The following is a 27,839-nucleotide window of genomic DNA, read 5'->3' on the forward strand; positions in this document are numbered from 1 at the left end:
TGTGATGTATCGGAAAATTGAGTGATGTATCCGAAATCGAGACACGATGTATCGAAACGCTGAGTGATGTATCCAAAATTCTTAAAATTTAAGAGATTTTTGTAATTTAAAAAATAGTAGGGATATAATGTAATTAGCTCCTAATACTATGAATTTGTATAAAATTTTCTTAATTTAAAGGGCTTCATACATTTTATACATTTATTGTATAAGTGACCAAAAAAAATTCAACTAAAATGGCTGCATGTATATATAATGTATCGATATAGTATATATAGTGTATAACTATCTATATTTAATCATATATGATGCATACACATTCATATACCCTGTCTATGCAATATTTATATATTTATTGTTGTTATTTATCTTCTTTTGTTATGTAAAATCCATAAAAGGGTGGGGCAAACATATTGAAAACTATTTATGAAATTTACGTCAAAATTTCAAATGAGGCGTGAGGAGGTGGGATTAGGCAAAGATGTTTGTGGGATGTTCTTTAGGTAGTTTGGAACATGGCCACATGTTGAAATGACGGAGTGGCCTAAATCCACATGGCAGTATTGTGTGCTTTGCTATATATTGGGAACAAAGATGGGAAGAAAAAGAGGTGCACTTCCATAATTGAGCTATTTTGAATAAGAAATTTTAATCCGAGACGTTTTGTCTAATTTTTCATCTCTGTAGTAAGGCTTACATGGCTTCTTAACACTCTCTAGGTTACCCAGAAACTTCTAAAACTAAAAAAAAAAAAAATTAAAAGCCAAAAATCACTTAAAATAAGTCAATTCAAACACCCTCGACTTAAAAAATTAATCCAAACGTATGTCAGAAAAGCAATCACACTGTTGTCATTCCTATGAAATCATAGAACATTTGCCATAAACAATTTACAATCACATACCAAGGCATTCATTTGATGGGAGAACCTGTTTAAATGACCAATGTTTCAATAATGACCAAACCAACGTCACAAAAGCAATGACAACATCAACACCTACAACATACTAGACAATGCTTCCGGAGCTAGACGGAAACAGCCTTCTACCTTGAAATCTTTTCAAAAGCATTCGCTATGGTGTAGTAACCTACTTGAGAGATCCATTTATATGCAGTCAACATAGATACCTTTTCCTTTGATGTATCAGTAGTTGTAGCAGCCGCACGGACAAGGGGTAAGTAGTATTCAACAGGGATCTTCATGACATCACGACGTACCCCAATATCATAAGCATACCGGTGGGCACAGTAAAATCCAGAACCCACAACAGCCAGACCAGAAAAACATGTAGTTAGAAAGGGTAGTGGTACTGAAGCGATAGCAGTTTTGGCAGCAAACAAGGATGATGCTTGCCCACTTCGGCCTACACTGATATTTGTAAAGGCTAGTAAACTGGTCTTGCAGTAGATTGCGAAATCCTCACAGTTGTTCTTCAATATGTTGTAAACCCCAAAACCGTTCTGAAGGAGAAATTCAGCACGGTGCAGGACAAGCTCTGGTGGATCAGAAGGGGCAATTGTGCATGTTCCTCCTCGAATTTTAGCAATAAAAAGCCCTGGTGAGACACTATACTTAAAAAGATACAGTTCACCACCACAAAGAAAACACTCGAGGCATGATGAGATAACACCTTCGTTCCTTGATTGATCACCACATCTAGGACATGGGGAGCCAGAGGGGTGTGAAGGAAAGGAACTGAATATGAAACGGTCTAAAACAGTTCCAGTTCCTATCTCCTGACCTGCAGCTCGAGTAAAATGGATAACCATACCATCGCCAACATATATACCTGAAAGATTCAGAGCACATACAGAGACGTTAGGACAACATGCTAGGAAACGAACAAAAATGTGCGACAATGTGCATGTAACCATTAAAGCTTCTTAATCTCACCCATGCCAGCCCCAGGAACCAAAGTTGCTTCCCTTAACAATTTCTGACAATTTAACTTGTCATACTAGATGCAATGATTTCCTACCAGTTATCAGTAAGCCAACTCAAGATTATCTGAAATTTTGACTACGTATCACCTGAGAAAAAAATGCGTAAACCTTATGTAATGTCCAGAAATCCAAATAATCAGAGTTGTAGTTGGACATATATAGGTGATTTTTCAAAAACCGAAAAGGCTTCATAAAATATTCAAAACCAAACGCGAGTCTTTAGCTAATAAACTCAGTTCCTCAATTGTCAAAATAAGGATAAAGCCTTCACTTCTTTTCACCACTTGCGGTGGCCCTCATCTTATGGAGAATGCTAGGCATCTCCACTCTCTTCTTCTTTGCCCTCTTGTCTTGTGAGTACCCAACTTCCTCTTGGCTACCTTCAATGCAGGCTTGTCCTTGCCAACTCTAAGAACCTCAGTAATCCCCTTCTCATATGGAGCAAATCCAACTACTTCTCTGATGAGACTCCTGACAAAGTGGACTCTTTTGCTTGTTTTCCCTTTTCTGTCAGAAGAGCATGGAGCTAGCTCCTTCTTGGTTACAATGTGTCCATTGTTCAATCCCAAGGATAATCCTGTGTTCGGTGGCACCATCCCCTTCGATTTTTGCTCAATCTGGTGAGAGTCTTGAGGCGGGTGATAAAAAAAAAACAAGTTCTTTTCTTCAAGTGCTTGAAAGGTAAAACTAGCCTCAACCCAATAGACTTGCACTAAGCAATATAGCCTCTTAAAGCTATCTTTTCAACTTGAGGCAAGGTGAGTCCACAATACAATGCTGCCTTGCTGGTATAAGAGACTGCATCGCTGATGGAGAATGCTAAGCTCAATATAAGAAAAATTAATAAACCAAAAGAATGACCTCTGTCACAGTTTAATTGACATATAATGGATTTTCTCAAAGACTATAATACAATGATGAGATGGAGATTTAGACGACAGCAACAACACACCTAGTACCACAAAAATGGAGTTTGAAGAGGGTAGGATGTAGGCAGAGCTCATTATAGCCATAATTAGCAAAGCTCATCAAATTCAACTCAGTTATTCACCCACTTGAGATTTAGGTACGTCAAAGCTCATCATAGCCATAATTAGCAAAAAATTGAAGTAAAGCCACTTTGGCAAGTCCATTGTTGTGTTTCGGAATTAGGGGAAACAAAGCTTCAACAAGGTCTGAGCCAGTAGATAAACAGCAAATAGGTGTTGGGTAGACTTCTTTCATTTCCAAATTAGCTTGTGACAACTCCTAGCGGAATCTCCTTTTGATTTGGAAAGGTTGATATAGTAGAAATTCAAGTTTCCTCTAAACTAGTCAAATTAGACTTAGAAGTCATAATTGAATTGACCTTTCCCTTATATCGAGCGGAGAAGCTAACAGAGACTATTCAGCTGATACAACAACAACAACAACAACCAGTGAAATCCCATAACGTGGGGTATGGAAAGGGTAAAGTGTAGGCAGACCTTACTCCTACCTACCAAGGTAGGACGGTTGTTTCTGAAAGATACTTGGCTCAATAAAAACATTAAAAAAGGTCAAATAAGACTAAAAAGTTCAAGGCGATATCAAAAAGCAAAAAACGAAAGTGACACAGATAAAATAGAGTAATCAAAATATAGAAGGCAATAGATAATAACAGAAATCAGAGCACAAGAAATTATAATGCTAATACGCCTACTAATAAAAAAGAATAACGAGACTATGTACTAGCCTTGTACCCTAATGCGGGTCCTTCACACTCTCATATCTAAGTTCATGTCATCGGTAAGTTGTAACTGTGCCATCTCCTGTCTAGTCAACTCTCTCAATATTTCTTCGGCCTACGCCTACTTCTGAAACCATGCATGACCAACCTCTCGCACCTGTGCACAAGGCATCTATGTCTTATGCACATGCCCAAATCATGTCAATCGCATTTCCGCATCTTGTTTTCCACCGAGGCCACTCCTACCTTGTCCCAACTATTCAGCTGATATTCCTGCTAATTACCAAGTCAAATTGTCTCATTTATTAATAAGGTCCTAAATGTACTTTCTGTTAATATTCAACAAAATGTTGAAGCTATTTCTCCCGATTCCAATAACCCAATTCAATCCAATAGGTAAAACTAAATTCACATTTTCTATAAGATACAAAAAAGTTCCTTCCTATTATACTTATTCGTACATTTAAAAGGAACTGTTGACTAAGTGGTTAATTGACAAGCTAATGGTTGTTGGTAGGTAGTTAGACTAACTAAAAGTAGTTAGTAATCTGTTAAGAATCAGTTAGAGGAAGTTAGCAAGTAGTTGTATTCAATACTCAACAAATACTCTTCAATGTACAAGTATATAAATGTATGGATGTACAGTATAAGCATACACAATACATACTGATATTTTCTAATCCTTCTCTCTTACTTTACTCTTCTTCTATCTCTCTCTCTCTCACTACGTTTTCTATCTTTCCTTTCTCTCTTCACCTCAGCTCACTCTTCATCTTTGGAAGAGTGTGTTTGAGCACCTTCAATGGTGATTTAACATGGTATCAGAGCCATACTATGGCCTACGGTGTGTTACGACACTCAATTGCTTAAGATTCAAAGCCTAACAGCAGTGGAATCTGCAATTCGCAACTAAGAAGAAAATCAAAACTCAAGGTGTGAAAATATGGCTGTCACAACTGAGGTTGAAGCTGGACCTGCAGGAACGAACAACTTAAACACAAACTTCGCAGCTGAAACAGAACACTTTAGAATTCTGGTGATAGACCACAACCATCCACTCTATCTTCAACCAAACGACACTCCAGGAAGCTCCTTGATCTCCTTGCAACTCACAGGTTCAGAAAATTACGCAATCTGGAGTAGATCCATGTGTATTGGACTACGAGGTAAGAGCAAGCTAGGGTTTGTGGATGGTAGATTTCCTAAGTCTAAATTTGGTCCTGAGTATGTTGACATTTGGGAAAAGTGCAACGCGGTTGTCCTGTCATGGATCATGAACATTGTAAGACCGGGACTGCTCAGTAGTGTAGTGTATAGTGACGATGCCCACAGAGTGTGGTGTGACTTGAAAGAGAGGTTTGACAAGATCAATGGAGTGCATATGTTTCACCTTCATAAGGAGATTCATAGTCTAAACCAAGGAGTTTTGTCAGTAACTTACTATTATACTACACTGAAGAGCCTATGGAATGAGTTTGACTCAATTATGCCTTGTCCAGGATGCTCTTGTGATGAGTCCAGGAAATTCAAAGAACATTTCGAGTATCAACGACTACTTCAATTTCTAATGGGACTGAATGAGTCCTACGCAACTGCCAGAGGTCAAATTCTACTTCAGACTCCCACTCCTAACCTAAACAAAGCTTTCTCCCTCATCCTAGATCATGAGAGTCAGAGAAATCGGATGCATGCAAGTTCGGACACTTCCAATCATAGGACTATTGAAAATACAGCTCTATTCAGTCAGAAAACTCATACTCAAGGGAGTGGTAACTTTGGACATCAACAAGGAGGAGGAGGAGGAGGAGGTGGAGGTGGTCAACCAAATAGAGGACACTATGAGTCTCAATATAAGCCACATTCACAGAAGCCTCAAAAGGTTGTGGTGGTGTGTGAAGTGTGTAGATACAGGGGACACGCCAAGGAACAATGCTTCAAGGTTAAAGGTTATCCTGCAGACTGGAAGTCAAAGAAGAAAGGTGCTACTTCCTATTCCCACAACTCCTATGCAAATCAAGCAGAGGCCTTCCAACCTGATGTTACCAGATCAAATCTCCCAGCTCCAACAGGCTTCTTCACACAAAGCCAGTACCAGCAGATCATGTAGATGCTAGCAAAAGGAACTGAAAATGCAGGGGAGCACTCAGTCAAAGCAGCCTCTACAGGTAGTATCTTGTCTGCCTTAGTATCCAAATATGTACCTATGGAATGGATAGTTGATACAGGAGCAACAGATCACATGACTGCTAGTCTTGATGCACTGGACACAATTCAACCTGTGCCTAACTCTGATAAGAGAGAAGTACAACTTTCCACTGGAAATGTAACATCCGTCTCACACACTGGGAGAACAAAAGTGTTTGGGGTTTCAGCAATGTGCTATTTGTTCCAGACTTCAAGTGTAACTTATTATCTGTATCACAGCTTACTAAGGAACTTCATTGTATGGCTGCATTCTTTCCTGATTTTTGTCTCTTTCAGGATCTCTCCAATGGATTGGTCAGGGGGATTGGTAGAGAAGAGCAAGGTCTCTACATCCTCAAGGAAGATTTCATCAACTCAGTCACAGCTGTTCCTGTTCCTTCAGCACATCAATCAAGTCAAATTGAGTCCATGTCTTTGTGGCATAGAAGATTAGGTCATGCACCTATAGATATAATAAAGAAGTCCACAGGTGACCTTGTACAAACAACTGTGGATTTATCTTGCACTGTTTGTCCTTTACCTAAACAAACTAAACTCCCATTTCCAACTAGTTCTAATGTGTCTAAGTCTGTGTTTGAACTTGTTCATTGTGATATATGAGGTCCCTATAGAGTACCAACTCATGCTGGAATGAAATATTTTGTTACTATAGTAGATGATTTTTCAAGATATACTTGGGTGTTTCTTATTACCTCCAAAGCTGACACTATAGTGGTGCTGAGAAAGTTTTTCTCACAGGTTCACAATCTCTTTTCTACCACTGTTAAGACCTTTAGATCTGATAATGGCAGTGAGTTCTTTAGTCATGAATTCCAATCTCTACTGTCCACCCTTGGGATCCTTCATCAGAGTACATGTACATATACACCTCAACAAAATGGTGTTGCTGAAAGGAAACACAGAACTATCTTGAACATGGCCAGGGCTCTCAGGTTTCAAGCCAGCATTCCCTTGAAATTTTGGGGTGAATGTGTTACAACTGCTATCTATCTTCTCAACATACTTCCCTCCAAACTACTTCATTACAAATCTCCCTTTGAATTGCTACATTCACAGCCTCCTTCACTCACTCACATCAGAACCTTTGGATGCCTATGTTATGCTGCTTGTTCAAAAGTTTCAGACAAATTTGCACCTAGAGCCATTCCTGCAGTCATGATGGGGTACTCTTTGTCACAAAAAGGCTACCTTCTATATGACCTGCACTCCAAATCACTGTTTGTCAATAGAAATGTAGTATTCAAGGAAGATGTCTTTCCTTTCAAAGATTTACAAACCTACTCAAATCCCCTTTTTCCTGTTCTCACTACTCCCACACACACTGTTGAACCCCCTTCTACATCACCTCTTCCACCTCCTCTCGCCCCTCACTTGCCATCAATCCCCTCTAATGTCTGTACTGATGTGCCTTCACCCTCTACAGACCTTTTCTCCTCAAATCCATGCTCTTCCCACTAGGAAGTCATCTAGACAAACTAAGCCTCCCCTGTGGCTTCAGGACTTTGTCACTGCCAATCATAACACCTCGTCCTCATACCCCATCTCTGCACACTTGTCCTATGCTCATCTGTCTCCAGCCTATGTCCACACTCTGGCTGCTTACTCTGCCATTTCTGAACCCTCATCCTACTCTGAAGCTTCTCTGGATCCCAAGTGGATTCAGGCTATGCAACTTGAAATTTCTGCCTTGCAGGATCATCATACCTGGTCTGTGGTGGACCTGCCTCCTGGCAAGAAACCTATTGGCTGCAAGTGGGTTTACAAGGTCAAGTACAAGGCTTCAGGTGAGGTTGAAAGATTTAAGACCAGACTAGTTGCAAAAGGGTACAGCCAACAAGAAGGTTTGGATTATAGTGAGACTTTCAACCCTGTTGCAAAGATGGTCACTGTCAGATCAGTTATTGCTCTAGCTGCTGCTAAAAGTTGGTCTATTCATCAAATGGATGTCCATAATGTTTTCCTCAATGGTGATCTCTTAGAGGAGGTCTACATGACTATTCCTGCTGAGTTTGCCAGATAAGGGGAGAAGGGTAAAGTCTGCAAACTCCACAAGTCACTCTATGGCCTCAAATAAGCTCCCATACAATGGAGCCTGAAGTTAACAGAAGCACTGGTGCAGCTGGGATTTACTCAGAGTCACTATGACTACTCCTTGTTCACTAAGCAGGATAAAGGTGACATAGCCATTATATTAGTCTATGTAGATGATCTTCTGATCACTGGGAGCAGACAAACTCTTATAGACAGCACAAGGAAGGACCTGCAGAAACAATTGAAGATGAAGGATCTAGGAGAACTCAAGTTTTTCCTAAGAATTGAAGTTGCCAGATCCAGTCAAGGTATACACTTGTCTCAAAGAAAGTATGCCTTGGAATTAATAGCTGAAGCTGGTCTAGGGGGAGCTAAACCTGCAGGTACACCACTTAAACAAAATCTGAAACTTACATCTGTAAAGTTTGATGAATATATTTCTCCCAAAGAAGAACACACAGATCCTGTGTTGAAGGATCCTGGCAGATACCAAAGGCTAGTTGGAAGACTTCTCTACCTTACAATGACCAGACCTGACCTAGCATTCTTAGTACAGAAGTTAACTCAATATATGGATTGCCCCAAGAAATCACACATGGTTGCAGCACTTAGAGTGGTAAGATACATCAAAGATGCCCCAGGCCTTGGACTCTTCATGCCAGCAGTCTCTTCAAATCAACTTCTTGCTTATTGTGACTCAGACTGGGGTGTATGTCTAGAGACTAGGAGGTCTGTCACAGGTTACTTAATTAAATTTGGTGAGGCTCTCATCTCCTGGAAATCCAAGAAACAAGAGACAGTCTCCAGAAGCTCAGTTAAGGCTGAGTTCAGGAGTATGGCAAATTGTGCAGCTGAGGTAACCTGGCTGATTGGCTTATTCAGAGAACTTGGTATCCAAGTTGATCTTCCTATTAGAATGATGTGTGACAGCAAATCTGCAATACAAATTGCAGCAAACCCAATTTTCCATGAGAGGACCAAACACATAGACATAGACTGTCACTTCGTAAGAGAAAAAATTTGTCAAGAAATTCTGAAAACTGAGTTCACTCACACTGAAGATCAACTAGCTGATCTGCTCACAAAGAGCTTGGTCAAAGCACAACATCAAACACTCCTAAGTGGCTTAGGAGTCATGAATTTGTTTAAACCATAAGCTTGAGGGGGAGTGTTGACTAAGTGGTTAATTGACAAGCTAATGGTTGTTGGTAGGTAGTTAGACTAACTAAAAGTAGTTAGTAATCTGTTAAGAATCAGTTAGAGGAAGTTAGCAAGTAGTTGTATTCAATACTCAACAAATACTCTTCAATGTACAAGTATATAATTGTATGGATGTACAGTATAAGCATACACAATACATACTGATATTTTCTAATCCTTCTCTCTTACTTTACTCTTCTTCTATCTCTCTCTCTCTCTACGTTTTCTATCTTTCCTTTCTCTCTTCACCTCAGCTCACTCTTCATCTTTGGAAGAGTGTGTTTGAGCACCTTCAATGGTGATTTAACAGGAACAAAAAGCATAATCAAAACGAAATTTGACCCACTTTGTATAAAGATCAAAACGTAGATACAAAACAGAAATCAAAAAATTCGAGAAATTTCGTCAGGAAAATAAGATTTCCTGTTGATGTATTAAGCGGGAAAAAAAAAAGTGGAAAATGACCATGATGAGCGTAGAGGTAGGCGTTTCTCCATGAATAGATATGATCTCCAGGCTTGAGTTCCTCTTGTGGGATCTTATTTGAGAGGATTCCGGCCATCTCCGGCATCGTCCAGCGGCGTGATTCCGGCATCACTTCCCCTTTTCGATAACTCAATAATTTTGGGGATGTGACGCTTTGCTTAGTCTCTACGAATTTAGATTTGGTTCTTTCTTTGTAACTTCGAAAAGCACTTCAACTATTTATGGTGGTCCTCTTTCTAATCCTAGCCGTCCACTAGTTTGCTTTTTCTTTAAAATAAATAAATTCAAAAAGTACTTTTTGTGTTTTCTCGTGAGTTCTCACTTTAGTCCTCATATGAAATTATATGAGATGCAATGAATAACTTTATAAGTTGTAATATGATTAAAATTACTTTAATTCTTTATATAATCTTTTATCAAATAATTAAAAGTATATTACACCATCACAAAATTATTCCAAAAAAATAAATAATATTATTGATCAAATTTTAGTTTAATGAAAAAATAAAATTGAACATGAATCTAATGTACTACTATTTAATCTAATCATACACATAATACAAACAATGTCATCACGTTGAACATACATTTGTCTGATCAGACGACCAAGAAGACCAACCAACATTGTGCATTGTTACTTTATGTTATTTGTTAGTCAATACATAGTGATTACATCATCATGTTAATATTCAGTGAACATTTCATCATAATTACATATTTCGTCAGTTTGAAGTAGTAATAAATTTGGTTGGTTGGAGTAATGATTATATATCCGATAATATCAGACTTATATAATTGATTAAAAAGATGGTAAGAATAATAATATCAACTATAAATTTTGTTTACATATGAAATAGATGGCTAGGAGATAAAAACGATAAAAAAAAATTTTTACAAAATATGAACTAGTAGGTCAATTTTTATAATTGAAAAATGTGAAATTACGAGATAAAATCACAAATTCAAATGCTATTAATTTACGAGATTAAATTACGAAATAAAATCACATGTTCAAATACCTATTATTTATTTTATTACCTATCATCCATTTGAAAGAAAGAGGTGCACACATGCCATAAAAGAAAATGAAAATAATATTCCCAAGCGTTTCTTCAAGTTTCACGCTAATTATCTATTACACGAACTTGGCTTCCCATAGTCTATAGAAACTACTACATAAATATTTGAAAATTTCTAACTACGTTGCGCATACTTCAAAAAAATGTCACATGTGAAATCCTAGATATCAAAAGCAAAATACACCTATTAATTATTATTTTTTAATTAGTTACTTATTTCTCAAATTATTTTTTAAGATTTGAGATTATATATTAATTAATATGGATATTATGATAAAGCACACATATTAATTATTATTTTTTAAGGACATACAAAATTCAAAGTAAATGAATGAAGTACACAATAAATCACGATATTAACAGTGCAAAATTTTTAGTATTTATCGTAGTATTATTAGGCATGTACACAACATGAATTATCCTATACTGGTGTACATTTACATGACAATACTTTTAAATCATCGAGTTTTAAATTATTTTTTCATAAGTATACAATCAAATTTTAATTATAAACCAACAACATATTGTACAAGTTTCGATCATACATTTTGGAAATTTTAAAAAGAAATGTTCTAAGACGATATATATAATTCTCTTATATAAGAAGGCATAGTTGAGCAGTCTGTGTCATGATCCCTATTTTTGTCATTTTAATTGGTAGCTTAGTGGTTGAGGCTTTATGTCATATGTGGGAGATCATGTGTTCAATTTTCAATGCAGCTTTAAATTTTTGTTAGAAGAGGGAATAGAAAGGAGCTTGGCGTCAAGAGGGTAGTTTAGTAATCTACTTAATTTTTTGATGAATTTATCTTGGTCATCACTTCTAAACTGCTGGCTGGTACTCTACATGTGGGTATCTTTGAAATTTATTTGTCTAAAAATTATTTTTAAAATAATAATTAACAATTTGAAATATTAAAAATTGATTAGGCAAATGAGACGTGAGGAGGTGGGATTAGGCAAAGATGTTTGTGGGATGTTCTTTAGGTAGTTTGGAACATGACCACATGTTGAAATGACAGAGTGGCCTAAATCCACATGGCAGTATTGTGTGCTTTGCTATATATTGGGAACAAAGATGGGAAGAAAAAGAGGTGCACTTCCATAATTGAGTTATTTTGAATAAGAAATTTTAATCCGAGACGTTTTGTCTAATTTTTCATCTTTGTAGTAAGGCTTACATGGCTTCTGGCTTCTCAACACTTTCTAGGTTACCCAGACACTTCTAAAACTAAAAAAAATAAATTAAAAGCCAAAAATCACTTAAAATAAGTCAATTCAAACACCACTTAAAAAATTAATCCAAACGTATGTCAGAAAAGCAATCACACTGTTGTCATTCCTATGAAATCATAGAACATTTGCCATCAACAATTTGCAATCACATATCAAGGCATTCATTTGATGGGAGAACCTGTTTAAATGACCAATGTTTCAATAATAACCAAACCTACGTCACAAAAGCAATGACAACATCAGCACCTACAACATACTGTATGTTGTAGTAACCTGCTTGAGGAGATCCACATAAATGCAGTCAACTTACATAGAACTACGACCCCTTTTCCTTTGATGTATCAGTAATAGTAGCAGCCTCAGACTCTAGAGGGCCAGGACATAAGATAAGTCTCTCAACAGGGATCTTCATGACATCACGACGTACCCCAATATCAGAAAGATAACGGCTGACACAGTAAACTCCATAACCCACAGCAGCCAGACCAGAAACACCTGTAGTTAGAAAGCGTAGTGGTGATGAAACCATAGCAGTTGTGGCAGCTAAAAAGGATGATGCTTGCCCACTTCGGCCTACACTGATACTTGTAAAGACTAGTAAACCGGTCTTGCAGTAGATTGCGAAATCCTCACAGTTGTTCTTGAATATGTTGTAAACCCCAAAACCGTTCTGAAGGAGAAATTCAGCACGGTGCAAGACATGCTCTGGTGGATCAGAAGGGGCAATTGTGCACGTTCCTCCTCGAGTTTTAGCAATAAAAAGCCCTGGTGAGACACCATACTTAAAAAGATACAGTTCACCACCACAAAGAAAACACTCGAGGCATGATGATATAACACCTTCGTTCCTTGATTGATCACCACATCTAGGACATGGGGAGCCAGAGGGATGTGAAGGAGAGGAGCTGAATATGAAACGGTCTAAAACAGTTCCAGTTCCAATCTCCTGACCTGCAGCTCGAGTAAAATGGATAACCATACCATCGCCAACATATATACCTGAAAGATTCAGAGCACATACAGAGACGTTAGGACAACATGCTAGGAAACGAACAAAAATGTGCGACAATGTGCATGTAACCATTAAAGTTTCTTAATCTCACCCATGCCAGCCCCAGGAACCAAAGTTGCTTCCCTTAACAATTTCTGACAATTTAACTTGTCATACTAGATGCAATGATTTCCTACCAGTTATCAGTAAGCCAACTCAAGATTATCTGAAATTTTGACTACGTATCACCTGAGAAAAAAATGCGTAAACCTTATGTAATGTCCAGAAATCCAAATAATCAGAGTTGTAGTTGGACATATATAGGTGAATTTTCAAAAACCGAAAAGGCTTCAGAAAATATTCAAAACCAAACCCGAGTCTTTAGCTAATAAACTCAATTCCTCAATTGTCAAAATAAGGATAAAGCCTTCACTTATTTTCACCACTTGTGGTGGCCCTCATCTTATGGAGAATGCTAGGCATCTCCACTCTCTTCTTCTTTGCCCTCTTGTCTTGTGAGTACCCAACTTCCTCTTGGCTACCTTCAATGCAGACTTGTCCTTGCCAACTCTAAGAAGCTCGGTAATCCTCTTCTCATATGGAGCAAATCCAACTACTTCTCTGATGAGGCTCCTGACAAAGTGGACTCTTTTGCTTGTTTTCCCATTTCTGTCAGAAGGGCATGGAGCTAGCTCCTTCTTGGTTACAATGTGTCCTTTGTTCAATCCCACGGATAATCCTGTGTTCGGCGGCACCATCCCCTTCGATTTTTGCTCGATCTGGTGAGAGTCTTGAGGCTGGTGATAAAAAAAAAACAAGTTCTTTTCTTCAAGTACTTGAAAGGTAAAACTAGCCTCAACCCAATAGACTTACACTAAGCAATATAGCCTCTTAAAGCCATCTTTTCAACTTGAGGCAAGGTGAGTCCACAATACAATGCTGCCTTGCTGGTATAAGAGACTGCATCGCTGATGTAGAACGCTAAGCTCAATATAAGAAAAATTAATAAACCAAAAGAATGACCTCTGTCACAGTTTAATGACATATAATGGATTTTCTCAAAGACCATAATACAATGATGAGATGGAGATTCTAGACAACAGCAACAACACACCTAGTGCCACACAAGTGGAGTTCGAAGAGGGTAGGCTGTAGGCAGAGCTCATCATAGCCATAATTAGCAAAGCTCATCAAATTCAACTCACTTATTCCCCCACATGAGTTTTAGGTACATCAAAACTCATCATAGCCATAATTAGCAAAAAATTGAAGTAAATCCACTTTGGCAAGTCCATTGTTGTGTTTCGTAATTAGGGGAAACAAAGCTTCAACAAGGTCTGGGCCAGTAGATAAACAGCAAATAGGTGTTGGGTAGACTTCTTTCATTTCCGAATTAGCTTGTGACAACTCCTAGCGGAATCTCCTTTTGATTTGGAAAGGTTGATATAGTAGAAATTCAAGTTTCCCCTAAACTAGTCAAATTAGACTTAGAAGTCAGAATTGAATTGACCTTTCCCTTATATCGAGCGGAGAAGCTAACAGAGACTATTCAGATGATACAACAACAACCCAGTAAAATCCCACAACGTGGTGTCTAGAGAGGGTAAAGTGTACACAGACCTTACTCCTACCAAGGTAGGACGGTTGTTTTTGAAAGATCCTCGGCTCAAGAAAAGCATAAAAAGATGTCAGATAAAGCTAAGAAGTTCAAGGCGATATGGGAAAGCAAATAACAAAAGCGACACAGATAGAATAGAGTAATCAAAGTATAGAGGTTAATAGATAATAACAAAAATCATAGCACAAAAAATTATAGTGCGCTAATGCACTTACTATAAGGAAGAATAACGAGACTATATACCAGTCTTCTAGCCTAACGTGGTCCTTCACACCCTACTATCTAAGGTCATATCATCACTAAGTTGTAACTGCGTCATGTCATGTCTAATGACCTCTCTCCAATATTTCTTCGGCCTACCCCTACTTCGCACTGCGGCATCTGTGTCTCTCCTCTTCACATGTCCAAACCATCTCAGTCGCATTTTCCGCATCTTGTCTTCCACAGAGGCCACTCCTACCTTGTCCCGACTATTCAGCTGATATTCCTGCTAATTACCAAGTCAAATTGTCTCGTTTATTAATAAGGTCCTAAATGTACTTTCTGTTAATATTCAACAACATGTTGAAGCTATTTCTCCCGATTCCAATAACCCAATTCAATCCAATAGGTAAAACTAAATTCACATTTTCTATAAGATACAAAAAAGTTCCTTCCTATTATACTTACTCGTACATTTAAAAGGAACAAAAATCATAATCAAAACGAAATTTGACCCACTTTGTATAAAGATCAAAACGTAGATACAAAACAGAAATCAAAAAAATCGATAAATTTCGTCAGGAAAATAGGATTTCCTGATGATGTATTAAGCGGGAAAAAAAAAGTGGAAAATGACCATGATGAGCGTAGAGGTAGGCGTTTCTCCATGAATAGATATGATCTCCAGGCTTGAGTTCATCTTGTGGGATCTTATTTGAGAGGATTCCGGCCATCTCCGGCATCGTCCAGCGGCGTGATTCCGGCATCACTTCCCCTTTTCGATAACTCAATAATTTTGGGGATGTGACGCTTTGCTTAGTCTCTACGAATTTAGATTTGGTTCTTTCTTTGTAACTTCGAAAAGCACTTCAACTATTTATGGTGGTCCTCTTTCTAATCCTAGCCGTCCACTAGTTTGCTTTTTCTGTAAAATAAATAAATTCAAAAAGTACTTTTTGTTTTTTCTTATAAGTTCTTATTACGATATGAAATTATATGAGATGCATGATTAAAATTACTTTAATTCTTTATATATTTTTTTATCAAATAATTAAAAATATATTATACTATCATAAAGTTATTTTTTAAAAAAATCAATATTATTGATCAAATTTGTAACACCCCTTAAAATGTTATTGATTCATGGATCCTTTCATTCATAAAGTCCAAATGAATTATCAAAATTTTCTATTTAATTCAAGCATGAAACTTTATGGATTTTTATATCATGATTTCAAATGCATAGATTATTAAATATTTGAAGTTTAATTACCTATCTTATATTAACTTATATTGGCTTTTAAATGCATTAAATTATTGAGTTATCAAAAATCCTTATACGAAGGCATGAAAAGATTTTGATCATGTTCTAAAGTATTTTGATCATGTTCTAAAAGTATTTTGATCATGTTCTCTCATGCCTAAAGTATTTTGATCATGTTCTAAAAGTATTTTGATCATGTTCTAAAAGTATTTTGATCATGTTCTAAAGTATTTTGATCATGTTCTAAAAGTATTTTGATCATGTTCTCTCATGCCTAAAGTAATTTGGGCATAACTTTTCATAGGATGGTCCAAATTAGGTGATTCAAATTTCTGAGTAACCACAACATCATTACCTACAACTTTCATGAAGAACATATCTTAATATTCAAAATTTAAGTAAATCAAATAAATTGATCTTTGCAAGACATAGTGCTGTGACAGAATAGAGTGTTTGTAGAATAAAATTCATATCTCGATGTAGAATGTTCCAAATTGGATGATTCTTGAACTAACTGAAACTAGACTTCTATATCTACAATTCTTATGAAGACACCAAATCCTAATAAGGAATTTATCTTATTCAAACGCAACTTCGAAAATGAATATTCTGTTAAAAGACATTTCATCTCACCTACCATACAAAGATCTAGAACCATTTGACATCATCCATGACATCAAAATTCTTCATTGAATTTTCAAGATCATCCTTTATGATTATGTTTATTTATTGTTAGGTCCCTCCTTCACACCTATAAATACCCACCTTATTTCCTCATTTTATTCACCAAGCTTTCTTAAGCAACTCTTCTCTCTATATACTTCTTTACTCCTTCTCAAATATAGTTTTAGTTTTAGTAGTATAAAAATACTACTTTGGTGATTCTTATACTCCGGGTAGTACACAAAACAAACCGGCGAGAAGAAAAGGCTAGGGGTCCAAGAGTGTTCCAATTCGAAGTAAAGCTTACGATTTAAGGTATGTAAGGTTTTCATAGCATTGGATTGAGTTCGTCCATGCGCCCAATATTTAAATTCATTATAATTGAGTTATAGTTGAGTTTTATCCAAATCTTGAATTCTAAATAAATTAATTCTTCTTCTATTGAGTTTGATATATTTATGCATTAATATTATTATTGTTATCTCTCATATTATTGGAATTATTATTCATGGCTACTTTCCCATGAATCCTAATTGATTTGATGTTCGTGAATATTTTTATACATGTTTTGAGTAAAGATGTTGTCTTTTTATTATTTTCATTGATAAAAAAAAAGTTACATGAATTAATACTATATATGTATTTTATTGAGTTTTGAAAGAGCAAAAGAGTTGACTTTGAATGAATTTGAGCAAATGATATTTTGAGCAAGATGTTTTGATGAGATGTAAATGATGTTTTTGGAAGTATAATGATTGATGAACATAAATGAGATGAGTTTGATGATTTAAATTAAAGTCCAATGAGACTAGATGATGAGTTTAATATGAGCACATATTTTGGGAGTAGTATTGAGCACCGAGTTGGGTAAGAGTTTAATTGACTCAAACCCCAGAACTACGTAGCCAACGTAGGATGGAGGCTATGCCTCTTAAGTCCCAAAAAGAAGACTTTGATGAGTGGATCCAAGATGGTGACGTCCTTTACCCTGGCAAGGTATTGGATGGATGTGGCAACGACATCGCTTCGTTGTATCATCACTAGCTCATAAGTGATGGTTGTCGGTTAGAGAAACTCTCATCTGAGTAGGCATTGCTTGTTACTATTATTTCTATTATTATATTTTAAACTTGCATTACATATTGATGTTGAGATGATGTTGAGTTCTGAGTTGAGTTTTATTGAGAGGAGTTTCTTGATATCTATCCTTACCTTCCTGCCATTTTACATACTCGTACATTCCACGTACTGACGTCATTCGACCTGCATTGTTTTATGATGCAGATACAGGTGTTAGAGATCCTCAACAAGCGCATCGTTGAAGATCATTTCTTTTCGGCTATTTGGTGAGTCCTTCTTGTATTCGAAGGAACTCCTTATCCTTTTATTATTGTTGAGTGTGATGTTTCTTTTGAGGTAGCCATGGACATGTCATTGACACCATCTAAGAGTATTATAGGCTTTATAGACAGAGTCTGATAATGTAATCGGAGTAGTTTTTCTTAGAAACTACTTTTTATAAGAATTATCTATTTTTCCTTTGATTATGACAAGCCCACATTAGTATTCTTAAGTCTTCCGCTGATGAATAAATAAGAAATGAGACCAAGTGGTTCTCTCAGAAGCCAGAAATGGTCTCTGAGTGCCGGCCACGCCTAGGGTACCCTCTCGGGGCGTGACAAAATTTTAGTTTAATAAAAATATAAAATTGAACATGAATCTGATGTACTATTATTTAATATAATCCTCACACCTAATACAAACAATGTCATCACGTTGAACGTACATTTGTCTAATCAGACGATCAAGAAGATCAACCAACATTGTGCATTGTTACTTTATGTTATTTGTTAGTGAATGCATTAGTAATTATATCATCATGTTCATATTCAGTGAATATTTCATCACAATTACATATTTCGTCAGTTTGAAGTAGTAATAAATTTGGTTGGTTGGAGTAATGAATATATATCCGACAATATCAGACTGATATAATTGATTTAAAAGGTGGTAAGAGTAATAATATCAACTATAAATTTTGTTTACATATGAAATAGATGGCTAGGAGATAAAAACGATAAATTTTTTTTTTACAAAATATAAACTAGTAGGTCAATTTTTATAATTGAAAAATATCAAATTACGAGATAAAATCACAAATTCAAATGCTATTAATTTACGAGATTAAATTACGAAATAAAATCACATGTTCAAATACCTATTATTTATTTTATTACCTACCATCCATTTGAAAGAAAGAGGTGCACACATGCCATAAAGAAAATGAAAATATTATTCCCAAGCGTTTCTTCAAGTTTCACGCTAATTATCTATTACACGAACTTGGCTTCCCATAGTCTATAGAAACTACTACATAAATATTTGAAAATTTCTAACTACGTTGCGCATACTTCAAAAAGAATGTCACATGTGAAATCCTAGATATCAAAAGCAAAATACACCTATTAATTATTATTTTTTAATTAGTTACTTATTTCTCAAATTATTTTTTAAGATTTGAGATTATAGATTAATTAATATGGATATTGTGATAAAGCACACATATTAATTATTATTTTTAAGGACATACAAAATTTAAAGTAAATGAATGAAGTACACGATAAATCACGATATTAACAATGCAAAATTTTTAGTATTTATTGTAGTATTATTAGGCCTGTACACAACATGAATTATCCTATACTGGTGTACATTTACATGACAATACTTTTAAATCATCGAGTTTTAAATTATTTTTTCATAAGTATACAATCAAATTTTAATTATAAACCAACAACATATTGTACAAGTTTCGATCATACATTTTGGAAATTTTAAAAAGAAATGTTCTAAGACGATATATATAATTCTCTTATATAAGAAGGCACAGTTGAGCAGTCTCACAGTTGAGCACAGTTGAGCAGTCTCAATTATAAACCAACAACATATTGTGTCATGATCCCTATTTTTGTCATTTTAATTGGTAGCTTAGTGATTGAGACTTTATGTCATATGTGGGAGATCATGTGTTCAATTCTCAGGCAGCTTCAAATTTTTGTTAGAAGAGGGAATAGAAAGGAGCTTGGCGTCAAGAGGGTAGTTTAGTAATCTACTTAATTTTTTGATGAATTTATCTTGGTCATCACTTCTAAACTGCTGGCTGGTAATCTACATGTGGGCATCTTTGAAATTTATTTGTCTAAAAATTATTTTAAAAATAATAATTAACAATTAGAAATATTAAAAATTGATTAACTCTCAAAATTTCGTATGTATTACATAAATTAGGAATAACATATGTTATTTAAAAATTACGTTATTAAAAATTTAATTAACTCTCAAAATTTCACATGTGCCAATTAAATAGGGATAGAGAGAGTAACATATATTATTTAAAGATTACATTAGGAGTATTATAAATCACAACTTAAAATATTTAAAAATATATTAAAATATGGTTAACTCTCGAAGTTTCACATGTGCCACATAAATTAGGATAGAGGGAATAACATATATTATTTGAAAATTACGTTAATTAGTAGTATAAATCACAATAATAAATAACATAAAATATTTTTACAAATATATTAAAATTTTTATTGACTTTCAAAACTTCACGTGTGTTACATAAATTGGGACAAAGTGAATAACATATATTATTCAAAAATTATGTTAAAAGTACTATAATCAAATTAGTTAAGAATTTAAAATATTTAAAAATTACATAAAAATTTAATTGACTCTCCTGATTCCATTTATATCACATAAATTAAAATAAATAGAATAATATATGTTGGACCCATGCTTACACGCATTATTGTATTTAGTTATAGAATATGACGTAGGGTTTCTTTGAATATTAAAGTAGTACTATTTACGGTATATATATTTCATTTCTTCAGAAGAAGTTGAAATTAAAGACTAACAAATAAGGGGGAGGAAAGTGGGGATTAAGAAAAAATATTATTCAAAATAATAGGACAATATATTAGTAGGAAACAACTTGAAAATTCCACCCCGAAAACTTTATAAAACGCGTTTGTTAAATGCGATTTGAGAAGTATATTCATAAAACGCATTTGCTATATGCGATTTACTAAGTGCACTAAATAGTTTTGTTGATTGGTTCAAAATAATTTCTTAAATATGCACTAAATTATTTCGATCTTTTAGTCAAAAAGTTAACATTTTTATTCTTCGACAAATATTAAGAATTTTATGTTCATTAGATTTAATGAAGTCAGTGAAAAAAGATTTAATCATAAATAATAAAAATATTTCATCAAATTCTAAAATATGCAACACAAAAAATTACACTAAAACTAATATCACAAGAGGATATTATTGTGTAGTTTTATCAATTGACCTATATATATGAGAAAATTAATATACAATAATATACTCAGTGAAATATCACTACCTTGTATAGGTTGAAAGGTTATTTCTTAAAAAATCTTCGATTCAAGTATAGTAATATTAAATTGTGACTTTGCACAAATAATGAATTTCATGATTTCACTCCTTTAATATTTTACGCTTTTTTCTAATCAAGAATCACGATAATACCAGCTACCAAACAGCTGTATTGTCACTGTTGCTTCCATTTAATCAACGACACGAGAACTTCCCTCAAATTAAACCAACTACACCATTCTATTCTCAGATCTAAATAGAAGAATAGAATGTGTGAGTGCATGATTAGGCGATAGATACCTTGCATTAAAAATAAAAAAATAAGAAAATTATATGCATTAACATTTTATATTATTAATAGAATTAAGGGTCAAAAACACATTTAAATTATCTCAATTTTTTAGTTTCATTCTTGAACTATTGAACTAGACTATTACTTAATAGTTAGCGAAATACACCTTGACTAATTAGTGATGATGTGTGTACGTTCTCTTTAATTTGTTAATAGTGTGATATGCTTTTTGACGAAGATATAATGATGTGTGAACTATTGAGACTGTACACACAATCTTGTTGGAAGCGTCATCTCCGAATGAGCTATGTTGTGCGCGATTCAAATTTAGTCAAAACTTCAAATAACGGGTGAGAAACTAAAAAAAAAGTGTACACTCATCATACTTTTAAAGCATCGAATTTTAAATTATTGAGCCGAGGGTCTTTCGGAAACAGCTGTCCTACCTTGGTAGGATTCAAATCTGCGTACACTTTATCCTTTCCAGACTCACATTGTAGAATTTCACTGAATTGTTGTTGGTATACAATCAAATTTTAATTATAAACCAACAATATATTGTACACACTTCATCAATAATGACTTTCCTACCTAAACTTGGATGAACATTCTATGCTTTTTCAATTTATGTATAACTAATATTTTTTCTGTTAATTTTTGCTTATTGATTATATTAAAAATAGATTTTTGTATTTACTTGTCACTTTTGCATATCAAGATTTTAAAAAAAATGTATAGTTTTTATGGTTTATCCTTAATTAATTACTTATTCCTTAAATTATTTCTCGATATTTAAGATTATATATTAATTAATATAGTTTTTTTAAGTGCATACAAAATTGAAAGTGAACAAATAGGAGTGAATGGATGGAGTACATGATAAATCATTATATTAACAATACAAGATTTTTTAACATTTATCATAATATTATTAGACATGCGCACAACATGAACTATCCTATACTAGTGTATATTTACACCACAATACTTTTAAATCATCGATTAATAAAGGCTCAATCACATAAATAAGTTATATTAATTAAGTAAAAAATCCATTAATTAATAGTTAGAGAGGCCTCTTGTCACTACGACATGGTTCAATAGTAGTACACTGAGTTATGAATTGAGACTTAAGATTACACCATTTTTATCAGATACAGAAATAGTTGATAGTTGATAGTTGCTTTAATATTCCAAAGTTACTAAACCAATAGTTGACAGTTGATTTAACACTGGGCAGATATTAAATTAACAGTTGACAATTAATTTTAATACTCGAAAGTTACTAACCAAATAAGTATTTAGTCTGTTAAACGAATGAGTGAGGGTATGAAAACTATAAATTACTATGCAATATTTCTCACGATCAATATTTTTTGACAATGAAATAACAGTGATAAATATACTACTAAATAATTTTGGTATGAAGTCATTTAAGATTCAACATAAAAGTGGGAGAATGTACCTACATTAATAACTAGGTTGAATGGTTATTACCCACATTCCATAATATATTGTAGGAAAAATACATTACTTGCTGCATAAATCTATTCAAATAAATTATTTATGTATTTTAATTTTATGACAACCTATCATGGGCAAAGTGGGAGATACGGACATATTTAATAATTTTAACTTAAATTCTGTATTTATGTTAAAAATATAATATAATATATAAATAATTTATTCAAAATCCAATAAGTAAAAAAAATTACTCTCTATACGCACATCATTTGCACATTTTTGAATATGTTTACGTGCATTATGAAGTCGTTGATATTTCCATTGAACAAATTGTTCATATTTTTTTCATTGATTTTTACCTGATTTTAATTTTCAATGTCATGTCTTTAATTTTATTGTTCACAATAAATTTTCTCAAGATACGTAAATAAGTTGCAATTACAAAAATAAAAGAAAAGTAATTTTATTGATAATTTTTTGTGAGTATAATTCTGTTTGTTCTTTTAATCTTTTTCTTCTAATTTTTTTTCGTGATTTGAGAATTGTCAATAATGTATTTTTCGAAAATAGGTTGATTTGAACCTCGTTGAAACATGTTTGATCTCCAAAAATGTTTGAACGACATCTCCAAGAAGATTTTCGTTTCCCCTCCCTCCCTTCTTGTTGAAAGACTACGCAGTTGATATTGGATCTCTCCACTTACGGATGCCTTCATCAACCGCCAAATACCTTCTCCATTGTTGTAAATCTCTTAGAAAGTTATGTAAAATTAAATAAACTTTGGCTTACAACATATTATGAACCCATCAGATTCAAATTTAAATATTCTCTTACTTGAATTTGATGGGTTCATAATATGTTGTAAAATTATCTGTGTTTGATAAAAATATGTCATTTTAAATACTTGATGAATTTCGATTGATTCTTATTTTGACTGAGAATTATCACATGAGTTAAACGTGTGGTATAATCTTGTTGATCTTGAAACTGAAATACTATGTTATTGAATACGTAGAATGAATTTGGGCCTTAAGCTTAAATAGACTTTGGGCTAGAAAATAACAAAATAATTAATTTATAAAATTCAAATTAATCATTTTACCCAAATAATTTAGAAATTAATTAAATTTCATATGAATCAAACCCATGTTTTTTACATGTCTATGGTTACGTAAGTAATTGCTAATTACAAAAGGAAAATACGTTTTCATGTCCTATTTAGTTAAACAATCACATCAAAATATTTTTTTTTAAAACTTGATTTAAAGATTTAAAAGTATTTTTAAACTATGTAAAATTGAACAAAAATGTCCTCAGTTAATAGTGTGGCCTAACAATGTTTTTGTTGTCATTAGTATAGTCCAAAAATATCCCTATTATTACTTAATGGGTCAAAAATGTATTTTTTTCTAAAATATATATTGTTATTTTTCTTTTTAAACACATTTTATGACTAATAAAAATATTACTTTTAAGGAACCTAATTTTTTATTATTCTCTTAAAATCACTTTAACTAATAAATACGTAAAAATAATTTTTTTCCTTCTTAATTTAATTTTATCCATTAAAATGATATAACTACACATATATATATATATATATATATAAAATCAGTAAATTCACCATTAATTTCATTTAAAAAATGATAAGTAGAAAAAATTTCGAACTGAAGTAGGATGAATAATTGCTAATAAAAGCATTATTATTAGAAAAAATGTATTTAAAAAGAAATAAAAAATTATATTTTAACCTATTAAATAACAATAAAGATTATTTTGAATTAAATTATTAATAACAGAGATATTTTTATATATAAGTGAAGATATTTTTATTTAATTTTATATAATTAAAGAAACCTTTTTTTAATCCCTTTCCGTAATGTAAACTACAAAGTCGGATAACCACTAGGGAAATAGTAGGTAAAGAATCTTGTAACCGGATATTTCTCCTTTAATTTCCCTTAATTTCCGAACACCCAAGTTGCACACTCAACAAGGACTCCGATGTAAATCTTTAATACTATTCCTAGTATGACAAAATTTCCTAATTTTTTGTCGATTTCTGCAAAGATCAAACCTATTCGGTCTCCTTCTTCTTCTTCTCCAACAAAACTACAGAAAGTCTTTCTTTTCCCATAAAAATCCATCACTCTACTACTTCACCTCTTTAATTTTTCTGAAAAGATAATTCAAGAACATGATCAAAGAGCTTTTCCAGAAAAGGCTTAGTGCCTTTTATGAAAATTTGTTTTTCAACAAGCAAGATTCATGGGGGAACTCTGATGTTGTTGTAATCCATTCACAGAAAGAAGAAAACCCAAATTCTCTGTCATCTCAGTTCTATTTATGGCTTGTTGGTGAAAATTTGGAAAATACAACAACGATCTTTACCCCTTCTGCGATATACTTTCTCTGTACCGAGAAAAATTATTCCAAGATTCGATGTTTGTGTTGTTCTGCAACTTTGATGCGGAAAAGTCCTGTTTCTGTTCAATTGAAGGGAAAGAACGATGATGGGTTTGCGTTAATCGACTCCACGATACGTAAGGCCAGGGTAATTTGTAACAGCAAGTGGTTTACTGGTGTTTGTGGTGATGATGGAAATCGGCCGTTTGTTGTGGGTTATATAGAAGGTGAGTACCCTAAGTCTAAACTTTTTTGGAATTTTATGAATGATTTAGAACCCAGAACGTATAAACTAGCTACTGTGAATTCTGGTATTAATAAGATGATGAATACTGGTGATAAACCAAAATTTTGTCCAGAAATAAAAGAACTTGAATTTTTGGAATCACTAAGTAATTTGTGTAATGAAGAAGTGTTTCCACCCTTCTTGGAGAGGGGAAATCAATCTGCTTTGTTGGTGAAGGAAAACAGCAATCTTGAATCTAAATTTGAACGTATAGGCTTGAGTGAAGAGGGGAGGAGCCATTTGAGTTCCGAATTTGACATTCCTTCACCAACTACCAAAACTAATGAAGATGTTCCACATCAGTTTTGGTACTCTTCTTTGCCCGGAGAACAGGTAAACATGTCTCGTGATGCTCTGCGGTTTGATGATTTTGATCAAGTATTTAAGTTCGGGGCAAGTTTTTTGGATGGAAAAGAGTACAAGTCAAAGGAAATAAGCAAAAATGGTGATCAAGTGTTTAAGTTTGGGGCAAGTAAATTGGATGGTAATGACTGCAAATCAAAGGAAGGTAACAAAAATGGTGATCAACTATTTACCTTTGGAGAAGGAAAGAAAGACGGCGATCACCTGTTTAATTTTGGAGAGCAGTGTAAGATTGGAGAAAAGCGAGGCAGGAACCGTCAGCCTCAATTAATAATGGAGGATAACAAAGGCACAAAGGATGTCAAGCAAGTTACAGAAAGATTAACAGCCTTCTATTCAAGCTGGAGGAAATACAAAGAAGAGCAATGGGGAAAAGCAGATGTTTTGGTGATTACTACTCCATCAGTGGCAACAGTTGAAAATTTGTCTCGTAGCTTCTTAGTGTGGTTGCTTGGTGATGAGTTTCCGGAAATCACAACTGTTTTTACCGATACTGGAATAGAATTTCTTTGCACCAAGGAAAGTTTCTTCAGGCTTCGTACAATTGGAATTCGTATGACAATGGTTGCAAAGGTTACTGTTTCTGTCCAACTGAGGAAACGAGGAGAGCAATGTGTAGATTGGTTAAAAAAGACTTTGAGGCAGGTGAATACTTCCGTGAAGTCTGGAGCAAACTGGTGCCCACTTGTTGTTGGATGTATTTCTGGGGAGTCTGGGGAGATAGAGGTTCTTTCACATTCCAAAATGTTTGAAGTTGCATATGTAGACAGTTCTTTAGCCAATCTGCTTGAACAGGGGAATTTTGAGAAACCAGAAAGGTTTGCAGCTCAACAGTCAACTTTACCTAAGCAATTTCAGATGTTGTCTTTGGGAACATGCGGTGCAAAAACTGCAAATGCTGTATCATTTTCTGAGTTAGCCAAAATTAGGTCAATGGATGATAATTCTTATTTGTCACTTTTATCCAAAGAATCATGCGGTGGTGCAAAAACTCTTACTGATGATAGAGTGGATAATGGAGGACCAGTTGAGCAAAGCAAACCTGAAGAAAACAAGGTAATTGAGGAGGACAATTCGTCAAGAAAACTTGCAGATAAGATGATGTTGCTTGAGATAAAGGAGGGTGATATGGAAACCTCTATCACAGAGGACAGTGCAGAAGAAAAGCTATTGGCTGAGGAACAAAATATGCTATTGAACCTTGAAAATAGTCCCTTACTGCAAGTGAAGGAGTGTGGAGAGGAATCTAGACCAACTGCAGAAGGAGGAATGGATTACAGTGTCCAGCCAACTGGTGTTACAGATGCTGCATCAGAAATTTCTTTACCAGATGATAACATTGGCAGCTCGAGGAAGGACTCTGTTGGTTCTGATGATGATTGGACATTAATTGAGATGGAGTGTCAAGGGCAAGAAACAGAAGTAGCCGAGAGAGTCAGCTGGAGAAGGTTTTGATATCACACATTATAATTTTCTTTAATATTTGTCGCTTGGTCTGTCACAGACACTAATAACTCTTTGTTCATGTTTTTGTATAGGTGGTTCATGGATAAAACAGGAAAATCATTTGGTCTTAAAGACGAGGTGTCCGATGAAGCACCATCAAAGAGGACCAAGGCTGATCCATAAATACATATCTGCAGCCTTTTCTCTGTTTGATTATCTGCTAGCCAACAGTAGGTAGTGCACAATAATGCTCTTAATTTTCTAGGTCAATAAATTTCGTTTCTTTTCTCAGTACTTCATAACTTATGTTTAAATATGGTTCCATCGTGTTAGCCATGTGTGCCTTTTTTAGTCTCATGATGTTTATATTTTGCTCACAACAACCTCTGATACATTATTGCCCATCTAATTTCATGTTTTTATCAGACAGTAACTGCCACTCCGAAACAAACTTTGGTTTTGATGTTTATGTTACATCTGTGTGGCATATAACAGTGTAAGTTCATCAAAATGCAGCATTAAGCTGAGAAGTTGCTTGCAGAA

General features: G+C 34.3%; 3 protein-coding genes across 5 annotated transcripts; 1 reads left to right on the forward strand and 2 right to left on the reverse strand.

The window, feature by feature from the left end:
• Nucleotides 1-783: 783 nt before the first annotated feature.
• On the reverse strand, nucleotides 784-9,787 carry LOC129873000 (protein LEAD-SENSITIVE 1-like). Of its 2 annotated transcripts, XM_055947973.1 has the most exons (3): nucleotides 9,554-9,646; nucleotides 1,895-2,031; nucleotides 784-1,790 (listed from the first exon to the last, which is right to left on the reverse strand). In XM_055947973.1, the coding sequence occupies exons 2-3, from the start codon at nucleotides 1,896-1,898 to the stop codon at nucleotides 1,045-1,047; spliced, it is 750 nt and encodes a 249-aa protein (XP_055803948.1). In that variant the 5' UTR covers nucleotides 1,899-2,031; nucleotides 9,554-9,646; the 3' UTR covers nucleotides 784-1,044. The 2 variants fall into 2 exon arrangements, with proteins under 2 accessions (XP_055803948.1, XP_055803947.1); XM_055947972.1 differs by lacking the exon at nucleotides 1,895-2,031 and having other exon boundaries at nucleotides 9,554-9,787.
• Nucleotides 9,788-11,966: 2,179 nt separating this feature from the next.
• Nucleotides 11,967-15,600, reverse strand: LOC129873436 (protein LEAD-SENSITIVE 1-like). 2 transcript variants are annotated; one of them, XM_055948535.1, is made up of 3 exons: nucleotides 15,337-15,397; nucleotides 12,993-13,129; nucleotides 11,967-12,888 (listed from the first exon to the last, which is right to left on the reverse strand). In XM_055948535.1, the coding sequence occupies exons 2-3, from the start codon at nucleotides 12,994-12,996 to the stop codon at nucleotides 12,206-12,208; spliced, it is 687 nt and encodes a 228-aa protein (XP_055804510.1). In that variant the 5' UTR covers nucleotides 12,997-13,129; nucleotides 15,337-15,397; the 3' UTR covers nucleotides 11,967-12,205. The 2 variants fall into 2 exon arrangements, with proteins under 2 accessions (XP_055804510.1, XP_055804509.1); XM_055948534.1 differs by lacking the exon at nucleotides 12,993-13,129 and having other exon boundaries at nucleotides 15,337-15,600.
• Nucleotides 15,601-24,761: 9,161 nt separating this feature from the next.
• On the forward strand, nucleotides 24,762-27,839 carry LOC129872926 (uncharacterized). The gene is made up of 2 exons (XM_055947882.1): nucleotides 24,762-27,298; nucleotides 27,389-27,839. The coding sequence occupies exons 1-2, from the start codon at nucleotides 24,993-24,995 to the stop codon at nucleotides 27,477-27,479; spliced, it is 2,397 nt and encodes a 798-aa protein (XP_055803857.1). The 5' UTR covers nucleotides 24,762-24,992; the 3' UTR covers nucleotides 27,480-27,839.

This window comes from Solanum dulcamara, chromosome 11 (assembly GCF_947179165.1).
Source record: "Solanum dulcamara chromosome 11, daSolDulc1.2, whole genome shotgun sequence".
Classification (NCBI taxonomy): domain Eukaryota; kingdom Viridiplantae; phylum Streptophyta; class Magnoliopsida; order Solanales; family Solanaceae; genus Solanum; species Solanum dulcamara.